Raw genomic sequence first — 21724 nt, forward strand, 5'->3', positions numbered from 1 at the left:
CTTATTTATAAGTACTGTCAACTAAGACTAAAAAGTCTATTATGCCAACAGTTTAAAAGGCCTTATTCATTCACATCAATAATTTTAACAATATAATGTAATGTTAGCGACTGTTATTACATCAGCTGAGGCTAGTTTGCTTTTTTCCTGGCCTTTTTTTCCTGCCTAGTAATCACTTTATCCCGAAGTAAGTCGTCAACTATAGAAAAATGTAGGTAAATTTCTATCCCTACCTACACATTACTATGGGCCTAGGGTTATAGTTCAGGAGGTCAAATGGAAATGAGAAACTTTTGGGCAAACCTTAAGTTTTGTTTTATTGGATCTACTGAAATGTTATCTACTTTCTTATCGTAGTACTTTTTTTGTTGTTGTAGAATTAGGATAGTTACCTTTGCTACCTTTAAAATTGAATCCGTGAGAAATTTGTAGGAAATACACCGGAAATTTTCCATACTTCCGAGTACTTCTGACATGTCGCTCTTTTGATTAGAACTTCGGAAATTCCGAAATTTGTAGGAAATACACCGGAAATTTTCCATACTTCCGAGTACTTCTGACATGTCGCTCTTTTGATTAGAACTTCGGAAATTCCACGGATCACCGAAAATCAGATTTCCAAAATAAGTCACTTCACTTTTACCGTCTAATATGGAAAGATGATGTTAATGAATGAAACTAATTAAATGATGCTCCTGTACAATAGAACACTCCTTTCTTGAGAAGAAATCTTCAAACGATAATAAAACTGTTATGTTGGTAACGCCTTGATTCATTAATTGAAAAGAATAACAAGGTGTAACAACTGAAGAATATCAAGAACCTGTTGAATTGATAAATAAACAAACAAACGAAGAATGGAAGAAAAGATCTGTTATAGTTATGACAGTTTGATAACATCAAAATCTTTCGAACTTTGTAGTGGTTGTATCTTTGTATTTGTATCTATACGTATACCTACTCATCTACATGCTTTGACCAAGCGGAAGAATTGAAAATCAAATTAGAATATAGTGCTGGCATGTTTTCAATTGATTAGGTCGCTAATAGCTTCTGAAATATAGATCGTTACCTTATTTTTAGTCCATTTCGTTTTCAGTGATAATAGGCGATATTTTATTAATGTGTATAGGGCGATTCGAATTCAAGTACATTAAATTTTACCGCTTTTTAGGTTAAAATGGGTGGAAATCACTCTGAAGTAGCTATGAACTGGTTAGGTTTTAAATGGCCTCTTCTCTGAAGAATTAGATTATTTCTATGAGTGAAAATAATGGGGAAAGTTGTGAAATAAGTCTAAATGTCCTTCTAGTTTCTTCCTAAAAAATAAAATTACTTCGAAGAACTCACCGACTCTTTTTTTTTTATTCGTTATTAAAATGAAGTCAAATACGGTCAAAGATTCAAGTTTTCCGCAAACTGAAAATGCCGGAGACCACAGAACCGCTAGGAATTCAAAATGCCGCTGACTACTTCATAAATGGTACCCGAGAAACTAGACGCAAGTTTGTTTCAATCATGGCATTCCGCAAATACAAATCAAATCGTATGAAGTTATTAGTTCGACTCGTATACTCGTAACTATAGCAAATGATAGGTCTGGTCAGTTGTGGTACTGGAATGGTATATCTTGGGATATAAATGTATATTATTTGAATACATACCTATTTATAACGTGCTTGCTGTAGGTAGGTACTACTTCTATACAACTTCTTGTACGTATTACATTACATGTCAAAATAGATATTTTCATACTATATTATTATTTAATAAATTCAAAATGGCGGATCCTGTAATGTAATTTTGTTCTTTACCAAGTATTTTGATTGGTTTAGAACAAGTTGTACGGTAATAAAGTTGTAATTATTCTTTTTTATAGGATTTCATTGGATTTGTGTGAATGTTGTGGATTTTTTTATCTGTTTTATTGACATTTTTGTATAAACCTAATGAGGTGTTTTAGTTTTTTATGTCGTGTTTAATGTCAGCCATATGCTCGTAGTGTCGTAAAACTAAAAAGAAGGTATTGGAGTTGGAAATTGTTAACCATGTCGACGTCTTTCTGTAGATTTTCGTTTGCTTTTGTCTATTTTAAAATAACCCTTCGTTTCATTTCGAATTTGAAGTTTGAAAAATCACTGTTGACACCTATCTAGTTATTCATTGATTTATATTTTTAAATTGAAACTCATCTCATAGGTAGAATCATTTCAGATTATCTCATAGTGTTCACCTCATAATCCTAATACATACTTAATACTTAAAGGTAAAATAAGATTGAATGGTCATCTATCAGAATTAGTCGGACCACACGGTAGTTTCTAGCTTCTGTATTCTAATTTCTTAGACTTAATCATTTTAAAGATACAAACATAATACTATGGTTTGAAACAATAGAAGAAATTAATCATCTCCCATCTATGTATTCGGTATTTACATACATAATAGTCTGGACTTCTGGACCTGTTCGTAGAAAGCTCATAGCTCATTTAATTTATCGTACTTCTAGTTTAGTTGTATTTAGTTCTTGTAAACGTAAACAATTCTTTTATCTCTAGTAAGATTGATGTAGTTGAGCATTGGAACGAAGTTTTGACAGATTTAATCGAGCAAAATAATGGCTTATACTACAGCTCATGTTGAACTGAGGAAGTTAGATGGGGCATATAAGTGTCTCATTCATTATTTGCCAGGGGATTCTAATTGGACAGGGCCGGATTAGCCCCCCGCGGGGCCCGGGGCAGTTTCAAAGGCGCGGGGCCCCCAGTTTGGGCTGATCGAACTTAAAATTTTCATCGCCGCAGGCGAAATTTTTTCAAAAAGTAGGTAGATATGTGCCTCATGCTTTGTCACAAGTTAATTTTTGACGTACCTAATTCGTAGATATTTTCTTATCCCATCTAATTGGAAATGTCTTGTTCTTTTGTTTCAGGAAAGAAATGGCGTAGTCTGACACCTCAGGATAGACGTCCCTATGTAGAAGAGGCTGAGAGGTTACGAGTGATTCATATGCAAGAGCATCCGAATTATAAATATCGACCTCGAAGAAGAAAACACAACAAGAGATCTGGAAGTGTAGGCGCCTCCCCTCCTAGTTCTGTACATTCGAGTCATTCCCCTAACGTTCCTGGTAGAAGAGCTGAACAGTCACAGCAGGTCAAACAAGTTTCCCAAACCAATTATCCTAACTCACCTTACGCCGACAATAGCGGAACATATTCCCCGGGATTACACCAGCAGTATCCCTACTATAGTCCCACCAAGTCTTCCCCATTCTACGCAAACAGTGATAGTCCTTACACTCCTGCAGGAATTCATACCCCAGAGTCATCCCCAGCTTGTAGCCCTGAGCCAACAGAAGTCAAAATGTTGAACCCCACTGAAGATAATAACAATAGTTCTCTGAACGTGGAGTCAGATTCACATCACCCTGGTCTTTCAATTGAAAACTCTAGTAAAATAAACAGTAATAGTGGACTTACAGAACAGGAGAATTCCACAACCACCTTACCCACTCCTGAGATGTCACCAATGGAACTTCTAGTAAAATAAACAGTAATAGTGGACTTACAGAACAGGAGAATTCCACAACCACCTTACCCACTCCTGAGATGTCACCAATGGAACAAGAGAAAGATAATTTCTTGTGCCATCAGCATCAACAATCCTGTAGTAATGAAGAGAAACAAAATTTCTACATGAGGAACCAGCAACCGTCCATTAGTTCTTATTATCATAGGATCCCCCAGCATCTATCTCCCTCCTACCGATCTCCAGTCTCATACAACCCTGGCTATCAGCAAGGTCAGAGTGCTATTGCTGCTATGGGTGTAGCAAAGGGTGGCATGGTTATGATGTGTACAAACCAGAGGCTGCTAGGAACTTACGAACATAGTGGTATTGTCACTGGAACATTCTATCCTCCCATTGCAACGTCTCAGGATCAACAAGCTCTGAGTAGTGGCACATCAGGACATCACTTGTATTCTTCCCCTCTATCTAACTCTAGAGCCTTCCTCTCTGGTTATGCCACTTCTGCCAATCCAGGTCAATACGTGTCTTGTCCCAGCCCAGGATCATTCAATATAAGTAAGTTATGAACCCTGCCTGATTCAAAAATTCAAATAGATAGATTATTTTAATTTGCTAGATTTCAGAAAACGTATTCTCTTCGATATCTGAGAAACGATTCTCGAAGATTTTCAAGGAAAGAAACGTTGAACCATCATCCTACCGTTCATTTCCAATGAATGGGTTTCAACAATGTCTTAATAGCAACTAGCAAGATTATTAAGGCAATAAAGAATTATGATGAGCCCATCATCGAACTAACGTTTCTGTCTTTTCTTTGGTTGGGACATCACTTGTATTCTTCCCCTCTATCTAACTCTAGAGCCTTCCTCTCTGGTTATACCACTTCTGCCAATCCAGGTCAATACGTGTCTTGTCCCAGCCCAGGATCATTCAATATAAGTAAGTTGTGAACCCTGCCTGATTCAAAAATTCAAATAGATAGATTATTTTAACTTGCTAGATTTCAGAAAACGTATTCTCTTCGATATCTGAGAAACGATTCTCGAAGATTTTCAAGGAAAGAAACGTTGAACCATCATCCGTGTTAATGTTTCAATTAAATATCATGTTTGTTTATGATGATGATGAATGATAAAATAATGTTATGAACTTTTTCTGAGTGGAAGAAACTGAGTGATTCGTGATTAGGTCAACCCATAGCTTGTTTTATGTACTTATTAGAGAGATATGCACCGCCCTATAATACTAGAGGCTTCATATTACCTTAATACCTATGACCTAAACCCCAGTCCTAAAACATAGATTTCAAACTATAATAATCCTTGGCTAAGTTTATAAATACGGACTTATTGTTTACTAGCTGAATTCCGTCGCTTCGCTCCGGAATCCCGCTAGTTCATCCCGAGGCATGGCCAAACTTGTGGAAAAGGCATGGTTGGAAAAAAATCCAATCGTACAGTCTGTGTGAAAGTTTTTATAAAGTAATCCAGGATGCCTACACAGATCTGGGAAATATCAGGAGTCATGTTATAATTCTGAACAGATAATATAGTATGGCACATTGCATACACAAAGCTTTAAGGGGAAAGAAGATGATTGAAATTTCCGAATGAAAATAGAAACGAAGTACCTATTGTTAGATTATAATTTCCGGTTAAATATAAACATAATATATATACATCATTTTAAAGGTAAGAAAATTATCTATCACACATGGCCTTGATGCTTAGCGTGTAAATAAATAAATAAAATTATCTACAACTTTTGTTTCGCTATATTTTTTGTCAAATGATTTTTAAAAAGTTATTTACAAAATAAATGGAAGAAATTTTCAAAAATGACTTTAAATGGAAATTACGGCAAGTGAAAATGTAGCCCGTTTAGTTTAAAATTTGAATAAAAAAAAGACCATCCAGTTCGGATAAGTACTTTGGGAGATATCAGCATTTTCCCAAAGGCCTGCAAAGCTACCTTCAAGTAGCTGTATCTGAGGAAGCACAAGAATGATTTCCGGGGACTTTTAGGAGAAAACACATCTGTTTCCGGGTGTTCTATCACCTGGAAAAAATTCAGCTTTTCCCTAAAAATTTCCGACACAAACCTTACTTTTACTGGGCTATACTTCGGCACCTACTTAATCTTAGCAAAACCTGCCTTGGTTACTGGAGATCCCTCGTATCTTACACCTAAAATACTGGTAAAGTTTTGCTTAAATAGGCGAAGGAAAAAAAATTAAAAGATTGTAAAACTAAAAGTAAAAGGTTAGCGATGGGGGAAAATGACATACCTAGGTCGTAAAAACGCATGAAAAAAATTGTATGTTGTGAAATATTTTCGAAATTCTGAACCTCAGCACAGCGTGAGCCTATTCAATATGATCCCATAAACCATCAGAATTCAAGTTGGTCTTTGTTATCAAAATGGGCCGAAAACAACCTTCCTAACCAAAATGAGTTGGGAAGAACTAAAGTTATCTGAGGCTAGACTCGCATCTACCCATGAAGTTTGGGCCTATAACTACCCCACAACAGTACTGAGAATAGAGTTTGGGCCTATAGCTAACTCACAACAGTTTGCCGAAATGAAGAAATATTTGGCTATGATACTTCCTCTGGGCCCAAATGAGCCATCTTGGTGGGGCCATAGGGACTTTCTGAATGAGTTCCAAAGTTCATTGAACTACTAATATTACCGATAGTAAGAACTTTTAATGTTTCTAACCAACAACTTTTTTTTAAGAAGCAAAAACATTTACAACCGTTCCCCGGTTACAGAAAAACAGTGTAAATATCACTTCCAGCAATTTGCAAGCTGATTTATTATCGGCATAGTGAACGAAAAACATTGCTTCTTTCTCCTTTCGTGAGCGACAAGAAAGCTCAACATCCTTCACCAGAAGGAATTACTTATTGCCTTCACAGGCAAATAAATACACAGGTAACATCCCATGTTTGTAGCCAAGGAGGTTTCTTCCTCGGTTAATTGATCAAGTATAATTTTCGTATCCTTGTTAACTGGAAAATTTCTGTCTTTCGTGATCAATTCGAGGTCACATTGTATCCCAATATTGTTGGTTTCATACCCTGTAAGATCAAATTAAGAATCAAATTTATAATTTTACAAAATTGTTGTTGACGCAAATATTGATTGACGTGCAATATTTTAGAATAATTTGGGACATTTTCTTTTAAAATGACTGAGAAGAAAGTAAAATAAATGAAGAACTTACTCCCATTCATAGCTTTCTTTGCATTTGAGAAGGTATTCAAATATCTGATCTAAAAACTCAGTTTTGTCCTGGATTTCTGTCCCATCAATAGGTATATTCCCTGTAAATTATTTACCCACTACTACTATTATTTATAGAATATAAACTTATAAAGTGTAATTTAAATATTTAGACATTTTTGTAAAATAATTATGAAAAAATATACAAAATACTTTTAGCCTGTATAGTACTTTTTTAAATGGAGAAAATAAAACAATTTATTTTTTATCAAAAATTAAAACGAACAGTTTCTTTCTTTTCTACATTTCCTACAATATAACAATTGCCTGCATTCTGCATTAACTCTTTTCTTGTGGAATGGTTTCCGAATTACTTAACGGCGAATTCTTTTACATCCATGTCTATCTGGGAGAGAAATTTTCCGACCGGCTGGAATTGCAACCCGACACCTTCTGGCCTAGAGTCAAGAGCTTTACCACTCTCATAAACAGGTACCTGTAAGTTACAATCGATAATACGAAGGGTCAAATTAGTACCTTTACAAGAACATAATTTTCAAATCTGGTATCCCTCTAAGGTGGAGAAGTAACAAGCTTGCCTTCGTAGTATTCTCAGGAACTATCAATTAGTCACTTCACTTCAGTCAAGTACTTCGGTGAGGTTGTACTATCAATCTAATATTGATGTTCACATTTAATGATTCTATGTGAGGTTTTTAATTGGTCATTAATATGAAATATTCACACATTCAGGCTTGTAATACCTATCCTTGGTATGAAGGAATGATTGTAGCTAGATGTTGGCAAGGAGTTTATATTTTAGTGGATATGTCAAAATCGCCAAATTTTCCTATTGGTAAATGGAAGCAATAGAGAGCCAGCGAGATTGAGAGAGCTCTGATTTCTTATTATTAGTGGATGTGCATAATGCACCACAATACCTAATTCAAGATTTCACTAGGGGGGAGAGTTAATATTTTTAGTGGATGTGCCAAAAATGCCAGAAGAAGAAGAAGAAGAAAAAGCTATGATGGAGCTGGGATCGATCAGGCAGTTCATCATCCAAAACCCTGTACTTCGCCAACATACAACAAAGGTAAGTATTGACAGTCCTGAAAAAGGGACGGATACTCATGGACCATATTTTAGACAGCTCTTAACTGATCCAGAATTTTACTATCTCATTTGTGAAGAGTATTTCTTGATATTCATCTGAATAGGATAGTGTAGACTCAAGTCAGTACGAGAAAAAGCTAACATTTCTTGTGAACTGATTACTACAGTAACCAATTTCAATTTGAACACTATTGTTACCTCGTGATCTTCAGCTGGGCTGTAATTTTCAAATGTAAATTCAAGATCCCAAACCATTGATTGATAGATTAGACTGGGCATAGATTCATAGAGCTAAAAATCGAGACGTTTAACAACTAAAGAAGACAGCATGAAGATGTTATTATTTTCTAAAGAATCATAATAACATGTTAACCGCAAGTTAATAGTAATTTTGAAATTGTGGTTTAATGAGATTGCAACCGCGTAACGCAGGCAAGACCTACAGAAGACCTTAGTTTATGTCTTCATTAATTTGAACAAGTCAGTGTCGTGGGTTTACTTAGGAGAAGAGCTACACAAATATTGGGCTCCCAATTTTAGATATTAGGAGTAATTTCAGTAAAAAATGGAAAGCTGTAGCTGAAAATAGGTAGCTATGCATAGTCAAGCGAAACTGATTTTGAGACTACGTAATGGAAATTTTCTTTTGAGGGACGTTAGTCCAGTCCTTAAAATAAGTACGGAATTAAAAAAAATCTAGGAAGGTTTTTTTTCTAATTGCTTTCTTTCTTTTATCCATATTAGAATGAGGAAGAAAGGTCACCCAAGAGAAGGAGTAAAAGACGTTCTACATAAAACATAAATACAATCAATCTTATTTCCCATATTGTTCCAATCCTAGATATTTGGCCCAGCCCATCAGCCTAATTTAGTCCAAAACACAAAGAAATATCTAGCAGCTATGTCTAAAGAATCGAAGTTGAAATATTGTAAGGTAAGATCTGAAAACCCATAGAGGTAAAATCATGGGGACAAAATGTCAAGTGTCGGCCGAACGTGCTAAACCAGCTGAATACCTAATGGGTATGGGCATAGGCAAATATTATCCGGATTTGTGAATTCTAACAAGTTATTATTATTCGATAATGTTCTTGGCGTTCACACACCGTCCGTCTTCCTTGAATAGAGGTGACTTTAGCACCTCATTCTCTCTAAGATGTTGGGAGACGATATAGTTCAAAATGTATTTGTTTTGATCCATGAGGTCATATAGGACACTCAGGTAATGGGCAAAGTGGGTTCTGGTATTGTGTGGTATTCGAGCTTGAAAATTGATTCTTACACCTACTTACCAGAAACTGGGGGAGTAATGTAGACTAGACGAAAGACGAATCGAGAAATGCAGTTTTATTGTCTCGACACAAATCCCTGAATTTGGTAACTACACTGAGAACAATCGGTCTTAAATCAAGAAAAATATTGTAGTTTAAGGTGAAGATTTTTTTTTTCCAATGATTCACGAATTTCTTTTTGGAGCAAGGGCCAGACTTTGACAAGTTCGTACGAGAAAAAGCTAACATTTCTCGTGAACTGATTACTACAGTAACCAATTTCAATTTGAACACTATTGTTACCTCGTGATCTTCAGCAGGGCTGTAATTTTCAAATGTAAATTCAAGATCCCAAACCATTGATTGATAGATTAGACTGGGCATAGAATCATAGAGCTAAAAATCGAGACGTTTAACAACTAAAGAAGACAGCATGAAGATGTTATTATTTTCTAAAGAATCATAATAACATGTTATGACAAGTTCTTGTGATTAGGGTATCCGGATTACGTTAATTACCTGGGTTAAGAACCCTGTTAACCCTGACAGGGACACTTCCTTAAAAACCTCTGGTTTAACTTCTATAATAATAGAACTTTAACCTCTATTAATTATAATACCTACCAGTAGGTAATTTATTTTATCATCAAAACTTGTCCCAACAGCACGTCTGCGAGTATGTGACACATCGTAGGTACTTTTCCTGTTTTTTGTCCATTTTTGCAAGATATATTTCATCCGAGATACCTTTTGACCTCTTACCTACCTCATGGATAAGAACTGAGGGCGAAAATCATTATGTTTGCCTTGTAGACTGATCTCTTAACATCTGTTAACATTTAGCTCGTCTTCTTTCAATCTTTATTGAGGAAAATATAACTTAATGGTATGCACTCGAACCATCAAAGTCACCATGGATGTAGAAAAAAATATGGAAAGTTAAAAGATATTCCGGATATTAGGTATCGATAAATTGAAGCTTATTGACAAGTTCATTTGAATATTCACCTTAATCTTTATTGAGGAAAATATAACTTGATGGTATGCACTCGAACCATCAAAGTCACCATGGATGTGGAAAAAAATATGGAAAGTTAAAAGATATTCCGGATATTAGGTATCGATAAATTGAAGCTTATTGACAAGTTCATTTGAATATTCACCTCTTCACCTCAACTCCTGCAACCTAGCTCGGAAAGACAAGAAGATGACGAAGAAGAAGAAGAAAATGAAGAAGAATACGAATACAAAGAAAAAGAAGAAGAAGGAGGAGGAGGAGGAGGAGGAGGAGGAGAAGAAAAGGAATTGAATGATTTTTTTATTTATTTAACAAACATTTATAATTAACATATCCCAGAATTAAATTCTGTGATGGAGTTATAGAGATGGTTTTTCTTCTTTGGTTGCCTTGGTTCAGACCTCCCATCACTCCAAGGGCGTGCTTTTTAGGGTCGACTTTAAAGCAATCCGATTTCATAATCCTGCACTAATGACACGGCCATCCAGACCGCTCTTTTCTGGATCGACAAAATTTGACGAACGAGCTGGACACGCAAAGTAAAATAAAGTGATAATCCTGCACTTGATCTTACTGAAGCCGGTGCCTCGAAAGGTCGAAAAGCACTTCTTTTTGAACTTCTTCACAGTGATTGCAAATCGCTCCTAGAGTTATTCAGGGTTCCTGCTGGGATACAGTTGGTTCGGAGTGAAAAGGACTAAGTGACCCAAGAGATGCTCTGAGTAGATTTATTGTCAACCTCGTTCGACTTTGAAAGGTTCTTAAAAATTATTTACTTTCGAGGAACTTGATTCAGTTGTAATTATCAGGATTAACCCTTGTTCAGAAGGTCCAGAACCGAGATGATCTTTGCCATTTCTGACAATTTTTGTGATTTTTTCTTCATTTTGACAGAGGTTTATATTTCCACGAACCATTTGCATAAAAATTACTTCTTTTTCTTATTCTTCTTTTTCTTCCTTTTCTCTTTCTTCCTCTTCCTAGCAGTCATAAATTTGCCGTCGGTCAATAATTGAGATGATGACTGACAAGTGAAGAGTCTTGATACCTAAGTCTACCATTTCGGTCAATTGAACCGGTACTAAATACCTACTGACGATAGCTATTGTCACACGACCTACCTGGTTGAAGTTGTCGGTACACCCACCAAAACACTACTTAATGAGAGAGAGAGAAAAACAGGAGAAAAAACACACAAAAAACAAACAAAGAAAACAAAACGAATTACCAATTTAATTACCAGTCTTTAGTCTGTCTACATTATTTTATGGACGGGTTTATTTCGTTTTTAACTGATTCAGTTTTTATGAACGCCTGATAACCAAATTACTTCTTTTTCTTATTCTTCTTTTTCTTATTCTTCTTTTTCTTCCTTTTCTCTTTCTTCCTCTTCCTAGCAGTCATATAAATTTGCCGTCGGTCAATAATTGAGATGATGACTGACAAGTGAAGAGTCTTGATACCTAAGTCTACCATTTCGGTCAATTGAACCGAGAAGGGTTAAAATTCAATCTTTTGTGTAGGGTGTCAGGAAGTGCTGAAAAAATAACGTCAGGAAACAAACTGACGTTTAAACCGATGGCTTCCAATCAGAGGATTAATAGAATCGTCGTCCCAAACACGAAGTGGCGTAAGTGCGAAAATAACATTTTTTGGGAGGGCCGGAATAAGTTTTTCAAGTTTTTAAATTTATTTTTTGAGCCCTTTTTACTGCACAATCTTCACAAAGTACATGTTTACCTATCCGTTAGAACATTTTAAAGCATGCTATGTATGTTTTTCCAGCAGATTTTTTCCGATACACATGATAACTCAAAATTGTGATTTTACACTTACGCCTCTTCGTTTTCGATCCGACGAAATGATTCATACGAAGGTTTTGCAAGATTTTATTCCAGCTTTAAGTCAATCAACCCATCCTTTATCTAGTGGTACTAAGGAACTAACATTTAGAAATGATCCATGAATCTAACCAGTTCGAAAAAGCTCCAAATTCTGTCACCAATCATAATCCGACACCGACATTATCGACAAGTTCTTGCTAAGGCTAAAAACAGAGTGGAGCGGAGAGCATAGCGCATAGAGCAACGCTTCCCAACCTTTTTTCGCCCGCGTAAATTTTGTATGAATAGTAAAAATTCAGTACCTTTTTGAACTCTTCTGCACAAATAAGCCGTCAAAATTTGCTTTTGTTATTTTTTTGTCTGCCATTACTATTTTTTTTTCGCGTACCCCCGAAGGCTCTCTCGCGTACCCCCGGTTGGGAACCGCTGGCATAGAGCATCGAGCAGGTAGAGGGAAGTGATGAATTCAAACCGCATAAACCTGAAAGCAAAAAACTCTGAGCTCTTTGCTCTCCACTCTGTTTGTAACACAAGTGACCGTCCTATTCGATATCACAAAAAGTTGGTCACCCTTACACCCTTCGATTAACTTTTTGCGCACACTGTATTTCTTCTATTGCCAGACCACCTACAGGGTTAGTATTAGTATGTATATTTTTCTTATTCATACTATTTAGATTCTAGAAGCTATTTTTTTGTTTATTATTTTGTTTAAAATGTGGTAAATGTTAAGGCAGTGCAGGATGGTAGGTGATTCTTCTGATGCAGAAGGATAGTTGATCAGTGGAGGAGCCGGGACACTATTTAGATTTTTAAAAGATAAAATAATGGATATTCAGAGGCAAAACAGACTCCCAGAACAAATATTTGGTGGAAATGTTTGTCCAGTTTTTGGAAAATCTCATTTTGAAGGTGAATATCATCTGAAAACAAGAGAACATTCGTTCTTCGCAGATCGTATCATCCATTGGCTTATTCAAGTTCTAAATTTTGTCATGAACTTTATTTTCTCATTTTTGGAGACTCAAATTCCCCAAGAGCCTACATAAAGGGACTCGTGCTGAGCGTTCGTATTCCAGTCTACGTCTTTTCCTCTGGAAACCAGCTTTCGTTGGGAAGTTTTTGAGAATTTCATCCTCATAAGTTTAGGGGAGCTCCAAGAACGTCTAGTACCGATGGCAAAATCTAGGGGAGACTGTTCCACCATGGGTCGAAAAAATTCGGAAAACCATAACTCGGTGTGTGTTTACTCTGGAGTCCAGTTTTCAACATTCAAGAGAAGCTTCTAAAATAGCCTCCTTAAGCACCTATAACTTGAGATTTTTCGAGCAACTCATTTCTGTATGTTTTAGGGATCAAAACTGATGTCTTCTGTGCTAGACTTAAGTTGCTTAAGAAGCTCATTATCATGATTGATATACCCAATAGAAGCAACAAGGCACAGGTATCTACTGAAGTTATTTACTTATATTAGCTAAAATAAGCCATCATTTAATGATTAATATTGTTTCAGAAGATTTCCTGGGGGCAAACTCAGTTTGAATAAATTATTGAAATATCATTTTTCTAAGTAGCTATTTTCCGTTTTGATTTTAAGCTTCACAGATAAATCATTTATTATGTCGCCAGTAGAGAAGATCTGTGTAAAAAATATTAATATTCCATCGATTGAAATAATAAATATAACTCCCACGTTTGATGTAACATAGGTATTTTTTTATCGTTGAGTTCTGATGTTTTCTGTTGATCATCGCCCATTGACGAATAACTTGCTTTTGTTTCACGTTTTTACGTTTCGTTGTATTTCTTACAGAACGTAAGAAGCGATTTCTTTTTAATTTGTTTGTTCTACGATTACTCTTGTAGGTACAGTTTATATAATTTTGATGACATTGGCAAATATGTAAGAAGACATTTTGATCATTACTTTAGATTTTGGGCTTATTAGAGCTTGTGAGAGCCCCGTACAGCTCTTTTTTACGAGTGAGCCCTACAGTTCACACTCAACCACTAGTTTATTTTCCTTGTAAAAACTATTTTTGTAGTTTTACACTCTGTTCTGTCGAGTTCAAGAAACCTATTTTATTTTTATTTCTTCCTAGCCATATTATATTTCAATGTGAAGTCAAAACTTCTAAAATATCAAACCGTTAAAACAAATCATCTCTCTAGATTTTCTGCTATGCATATTAAGAACCTGCAGGACGTCTAAACAATTAAATTAGTCTTCCATTTTAAAACATATAAATTTAATTATTTATTAGACGAGTTTCAGGTAAATCAAAGCTCTTAGAGGATCGCACTTGTTTCTGAAAACGAATTTAAGATGTCATTTATTGAAAACGTAAATAATTCTGAAGTTTACATTACGTTTTGTCTCTTTGGACATTTGGTCTTAAATTACAGTAAGTCATAAAGTCAAAATTTTTTTGAATTTATTTTACTGTGTGTCTGGCATTTAGAGTTAAGTAAAGATATAAAGATGGGTTATACTTATGTATAGTTGTATAGGTGTTTACAATCTATTTTTTTTACCCTTTTTTCATTGGGAACTTTGGTAGCATCTTCTTTTGTTGTCTCAATAATGTAGAGTTGCTCAGACCCATATTCTGAATCATCCTGCTTTTTTTTTTCAGCATTGGGCTGATGGGCTTACATAATCTGTCTCTCAAAGATTCGAAAGAGATGCCAACGTCTACCCTAAACTGCCTAAAACTTCTTTCAAAAACATTCAAATCATCGTACACTCTCCAAAACCTGAATTAGCCAAGTCACCGTTGTCTCAATGATGTAGAGTTGCTCAGACCCATATTCTGAATCATCCCGCTTTTTTTTAGCATTGGGCTGATGGGCTTATATAATCTGTCTCTCAAAGATTCGAAAGAGATACCAACGTCTACCCTAAACTGCCTAAAACTTCTTTCAAAAACATTCAAATCATCGTACACTCTCCAAAACCTGAATTAGCCAAGTCACCCTTTACCAACGTACCTAAACCTCCTGGAGTAAGTACCTACATAGGCGTTTGTTCAGTTTTGAATGATTAAACTGGTTTTTGTATGTTAAGTATATTTTTTTTTTTTCAGAGTTGCCTATAGCCTATAGTTGAGACATTAGCGCCACCATTAGCAAGGTACGAACTAGATTTTGCCATCGGTACTAGACATTCTTGGAACTCCCCTAAACTTATGAGGATGAAATTCTCAAAAACTTCCCAAAAAAACCTGGTTTCCAGAGGAAAAGACGTAGACTGGAATACGAACGCTCAGCACGAGTGCCTTTATGTAGGCTCTTGGAGAATTTGAGTCTCCAAAAATGAGAAAATAAAGTTCATGACAAAATTTAGAACTTGAATAAGCCAATGGATGATTCGATCTGCGAAGAACGAATGTTCTCCTGTTTTCAGATGATATTCACCATCAAAATGAGATTTTCCAAAAACTGGACAAACATTTCCACCAAATATTTGTTCTGGGAGTCTGTTTTGCCTCTAAATATCCATCATTTTATCTTTTAAAAATCTAAATAGTGTCCCGGCTCTTCCACTGATCAACTATCCTTCTGCATCAGAAGAATCACCTACCATCCTGCACTGCCTTAACATTTACCACATTTTAAACAAAATAATAACTACAGCTCATGTTGAACTGAGGAAGTTAGATGGGGCATATAAGTGTCTCATTCATTATTTGCCAGGGGATTCTAATTGGATGGCCGAAAACAACCTTCCTAACCAAAATAAGTTGGGAAGAACTAAATTTATCTGAGGATAGACTCGCATAAAATCTACCCATGAAGTTTGGGCCTATAACTAACCCACAACAGTACTGAGAACAGAGTTTGGGCCTATAGCTAACTCACAATAGTTAGTTTGCCAAAATGACGAAATATTTGGCTATGATACTTCCTCTGGGCCCAAATGAGCCATCTTGGTGGGGCCATAGAGGCTTTCTGAATGAGTTCCAAAGTTCATTGAACTACTAATATTACCGATAGTAAGAACTTTTAACGTTTCTAACCAACAACTTTTTTTGAAGCAAAAACATTTACAACCGTTCCCCGGTTACAGAAAAACAGTGTAAATATCACTCCCAGCAATTTGCAAGCTGATTTATTATCGGCATAGTGGACGAAAAACATTGCTTCTTTCTCCTTTCGTGAGCAACAAGAAAGCTCAACATCCTTCACCAGAAGGAATTACTTATTGCCTTCACAGGCAAATAAATACACAGGTAACATCCCAAGTTTGTAGCCAAGGAGGTTTCTTCCTCGGTTAATTGATCAAGTATAAAGAAACATGGTTTTATGCTAACGTAAACACATATGGACAGGGCCCTATCCAGGATTTTGTCGAGGGGGGGGGGGGGGGGCCCCGAACAGAAATGGATGGGGGGGGGAGGCCCCTAATTTTCTAAGGGGGCCCTACGCCTCTAGCAAACCTCTTAAAAATAATAGGTAATTATAATCCTTTGCTAAAATCAATGATGCAATATTCAACGGTTTCTTTAATTCTTGGACAAAGACTTGGGTTTAATTGATATTATATTAATACATTCAGACAATAAGTATTGTTATCGAATGCTGATACACTCATTCAAACAACAATGGAATTAATTGATATTGATATGTCCTGCAGCTAAATTTAGGTACCTAGCTACATAATATACAGGGTGGTTCGTGATTTTCGAACCACGCTTATATCTCAGAAACGGCTGGGGATTAAGGAATGAAATAAACGGCATCATGTAGATGAAATTTTGATGATTAAAATGGCTTTTTTTAAATTTGCAATTTTTTTTGCAAAATGGCCCATTTTTTGCCAAATATAGGTCACTCTTATGGGAACCCCTATTTTTTATTTAATTTTTGGAATCAGCATAAAATTTTAATTAAAAAAATGTATTCACTCGAAAAAATTTGCTCTGCAAAAATTTGCACAAATCGCGATTTTGTGTGCGTCAGTGACCCCAGATTTGATGAACAACGCAGTTGGTCCTGAGTTAGAGCGAACAATGCGTTACTGTGTACAAAGAAATGGATCTCATTTTGAACAGCTTTTATAAATTTGTTTGTTGTTGATGATTGTTGTTGAAATAGTTAAGTGAATAATACAAAAACTAAAGAAATAATTAAGAAATTGTTTTTCTTTCTCACAGTGTACAGAATTTTTGTAGAGCAATTTTTTTCGAGTGAATACATTTTTTCAATTAAAATTTTATGCTGATTCCAAATATTAAATAAAAAATGGGGGTTCCCATAAGAGTGACCTATATTTGGCAAAAAATGGGCCGTTTTGCAAAAAAAATTGCAAATTTAAAAAAAGCCATTTTAATCATCAAAATTTCATCTACATGATGCCGTTTATTTCATTCCTTAATTCCCAGCCGTTTCTGAGATATAAGCGTGGTTCGCAAATCACGAACCACCCTGTATAGCCTATTTGGCCCAGCCCATCAGCCTAATTTAGTCCAAAACACAAAGAAATATCTAGCAGCTATGTCTAAAGAATCGAAGTTGAAATATTGTAAGGTAAGATCTGAAAAACCATAGAGGTAAAATCATGGGGACAAAATGTCAAGTGTCGGCCGAACGTGCTAAAGCAGCTGAATACCTGATGGGTATGAGCATAGGCAAATATTATCCGGATTTGTGAATTCTAACAAGTTATTATTATTCGATCACGTTCCTTGGCGTTCACACACCGTCCGTCTTCCTTGAATAGAGATGACTTTAGCACCTCATTCTCTCAAAGATGTTGGGAGACGATATAGTTTAAAATGTATTTGTTTTGATCCATGAGGTCATATAGGACACTCACACTCAGTAATGGGCAAAGTGGGTTCTGGTATTGTGTGGTATTCGAGCTTGAAAATTGATTCTTACACCTACTTACCAGAGACATGGGGGAGTGATGTAGACTAGACGAATCGAGAAATGCAGTTTTATTGTCTCGACACAAATCCCTGAATTTGGTAACTACACTGAGAACAATCGGTCTTAAATCAAGAAAAATATTGTAGTTTAAGGTGAAGATTTTTTTTTTCCAATGATTCACGAATTTCTTTTTGGAGCAAGGGCCAGACTTGGACAAGCTTTTGTGATTAGGGTATCCGGATTACGTTAATTAGCTGGGTTAAGAACCCTGTTAACCCTGACAGGGACACTTCCTTAAAAACCTCTGGTTTAACTTCTATAATAATAGAACTTTAACCTCTAATACCTACCAGTAGGTGATTTATTTTATCATCAAAACTTGTCCCAACAGCAAGAGTATATGACACATCGTAGGTACTTTTCCTGTTTTTTGTCCATTTTTGCAAGATATATTTCATCCGAGATACCTTTTGACCTCTTACCTACCTCTATAGGTAGCTATGCATAGTCAAGCAAAACTGATTTTGGGACTACGTAATGGAAATTTTCTTTTGAGGGACGTTAGTCCAGTCCTTAAAATAAGTACGGAATAAAAAATAAAAAAAAATCTAGGAAGGTTTTCTTCTAATTGCTTTCTTTCTTTTATCCATAGAATGAGGAAAAAAGGTCACCCAAGAGAAGGAGTAAAAGACGTTCTACATAAAACATAAATACAATCAATCTTATTTCCCATATTGTTCCAATCCTAGAACAATCTCCAAATTTTAGATTTCTGCTAAAGTGCGCCACTGAAAAAAGCCTCTAACTTTATATTTTGCCGACCATATTTTAGTAATAAAAAATATAATTAATGATCAACTGACTTTTAATTTGAAGAAACTTAACATTTATCTGAACACATCTTCCTTCAATCTCCATTTTTATATTTTGTCTCTGAGTCTTTAGGTTCGTAAATAATCAAGTTTTGTAACACGAAGTAATGGCCGTAGTTAATTTGTACTGAGGTTCTACTTTACAGTAGCATAGTTGCTGTCAAATGACGAAAATAAATAAAATTCATTACTCGGAACTGGAGGACTGGCTGAATGAAACTTAGAGAAGACTTTGTATGTCTGATTGTTAAAATGATCAGTGGGTAGGTAAAAATGAAGACATTTACTAAGTACCTACTGACGATAGCTATTGTCACACGACCTACCTGGTTGGAGTAGTCGGTACACCCACTAAAACACTACTTAATGAGAGAGAGAAAAACAGGAGAAAAAAACACACAAAAAACAAACAAAGAAAACAAAACGAATTACCAGTCTTTAGTCTGTCTACATTATTTTATGGACGGGTTTATTTCGTTTTTAACTGATTCAGTTTTTATGAACGCCTGATAACTCGAGATTATGCAATGTGCCTTACACACGGAAAAAATCCAATCGTACAGTCTGTGTGAAAGTTTTTGTAAAGTAATCCAGGATGCCTACACAGATCTGGGAAATAGATAAAATAGTAAGGCACATTGCATACACAAAGCTTCAAGGGGAAAGAAGATGATTAAAATTTCCGAATGAAAATAGAAACGAAGTATCATTAGATTGTAATTTCCGGTAAGGAAACACGCCGCTCCGCGTAAGAATGGCCGTAGCTGTGTCCCTGTTCATTATAAACATAATATACATCATTTTAAAGCTAAGAAAATTATCTACAACTTTTGTTCCGCTATATTTTTTGTCAATTTACAAAATAAATCGAAAGAAATTTTCAAAAATGACTTTAAATGGAAATTACGGCAAATTTCTAGGCCCTATTGAAAAATTGTCTGCAGTGAAAATGTAGCCCGTTTAGTTTAGATAAAAAAAAAAAGATCATCCAGTTCGGATAAGTACTTTGGGAGATATCGGCATTTTCCCAAAGGCCTGCAAAGCTACCTTCAAGTAGCTGTATCTGAGGAAGCACAAGAATGATTTCCGGGGACTTTTAGGAGAAAAAACATCTCAATGTGTTCTATCACCTGGGAAAAAATTCAGCTTTTCCCTAAAAATTTCCGACACAAACCTTACTTTTACTGGGCTATACTTCGGCACCTACTTAATCTTAGCAAAACCTGCCTTGGTTGCTGGAGATCCCTCGTATCTTACACCTAAAATACTGGCAAAGTTTTGCTTAAATAGGCGAAGGAAAAAAAAAATTAAAAGATTGTAAAACTAAAAGTAAAAGGTTAGCGATGGGGGAAAATGACACAGGTCGTAAAAACGCATGAAAAAAATTGTATGTTGTGAAATATTTTCGAAATTCTGAACCTCAGCACAGCGTGAGCCTATTCAATATGTTATAATTTCAGTATCAATAACGTTCTGTCCTAAGGCTTGCACGTAATTTATCCAATCAGAAACGAACATTCTTGCGTACCAACAGTTGTCATGCAAATATTACCTATCTAAATAAAGGTACTATTTGTGCGACATGTTTATCTTGATGTACGAGTAGGTATACCAAATTAACGACATGATTTTTATAATTATTTTCCGGTTTGATTGCAGGAAATGATTTGGCTGAGCAGTCTAAAAGCTCCAGACTAAGTTATCCGCATCAAAGTTCAAGTTATGAGCAAGTTCTGGAGGAGCATAACAACAACTCAGACATCTTAGCCAACAATGAAGTTACTAATCACAACTGCAATGAAAATTCCTCTCACCCGTCTTCATCCGTTCAACAAGACTTCGAGAAGTACTTGAAATACTCCACAATACCTTCTAGTTTACATAGTCAATCCTTGGATGTAGATCATCATGTCTTGGACACCAATCACAACTATCAGCACCAGCTTCAACAATACAGTAATCCCTCTACATATCATCCCCACCATAGCAATTTCCAAGAAAACAACTTACTAGAACAGCAATACCTATTCAGTAAAAACAGTAGCAATGAATTAGTAAACTCTCAACAGATATCCTCTCCCTATCTTGTAGGTGGGATCAACCACCCTGAGGTCAACTACCCGGTTGTTATTGAAAACAATCCTTCCACTATGAATAGTCAATTAGTTCCAAATCTAGGACCTCCTCAAGTACCGGGAAATAATAACAACAATAATTTGAAAAGCGGCGAAGAGGATTTTAGTGTTATTTTAGCTGATGTTAGGAAAACTTGTTACAGCAGCTGAATTTTATTCCCATTACTGTAGCAAAATTGTCCATAATTTGTTAGTGAAATAATAATTTACGTAACTGTTTCTGTCGTCTTGTCAATGAAGGTAGATAAGTACTAGATAAGTATAAGTACTAGACTACAGGTAAATTTCGTGTAGGTATTAACCTTATTTAACCTAGGTAGGTATATCTCCAAGTGATATCTCATGTGAAATTAGGATCTTTCCATCATTTTCATAAAACATCGACTGATTTTCTTGCAGTCCGACGCGGTAGGTACATGCTGTTCTACTAAGCTTACAAATTTGTCATTTTTTTCTGATGACTACAGGTAAATTTCGTGTAGGTATTAATCTTATTTAACTACCTAGGTAGGTATGTCTCCAAGTGATGTACGTTTTCATAAAACATCGACTGATTTTCTTGCAGTCCGACGCGGTAGGTACATGCTGTTCTACTAAGCTTACAAATTTGTCATTTTTTTCTACATTCTTCTGAAAGCTCTTTTTTTCTCCTTACAATACCTACATAGGTACCTTCTAACATTTTGTTCTTTTTTACGATTCATTTGTAAGTACAAACTTATTGTTAGGATGACCTAATCTTAATTTCAATGTTTATGTTTGTTTCATTTTTTCTGTTATGTATGCATATTAAAGCCCTTATTATGTTATTATGATTCGTCCTCTTTTTTAC

The 21724-nt window shown here is 35.6% G+C and overlaps 1 protein-coding gene across 1 annotated transcript in view; it reads left to right on the plus strand.

Annotated features, from left to right (window-relative positions):
- The window catches only part of LOC103511496 (putative transcription factor SOX-15), a 114243-nt gene extending 92902 nt beyond the window's left edge, over window positions 1-21341 (plus strand). The window contains 3 exon segments of the mRNA XM_026825216.1: window positions 2933-3533; window positions 3536-4089; window positions 20417-21341. Coding sequence (XP_026681017.1) covers window positions 2933-3533; window positions 3536-4089; window positions 20417-21042 — 1781 coding nt within the window. The 3' untranslated portion in view covers window positions 21043-21341.
- Window positions 21342-21724: the final 383 nt, after the last annotated feature.

This window comes from Diaphorina citri, unplaced genomic scaffold (genome assembly GCF_000475195.1).
Source record: "Diaphorina citri unplaced genomic scaffold, Diaci psyllid genome assembly version 1.1 scaffold33, whole genome shotgun sequence".
Classification (NCBI taxonomy): Eukaryota; Metazoa; Arthropoda; class Insecta; order Hemiptera; family Psyllidae; genus Diaphorina; species Diaphorina citri.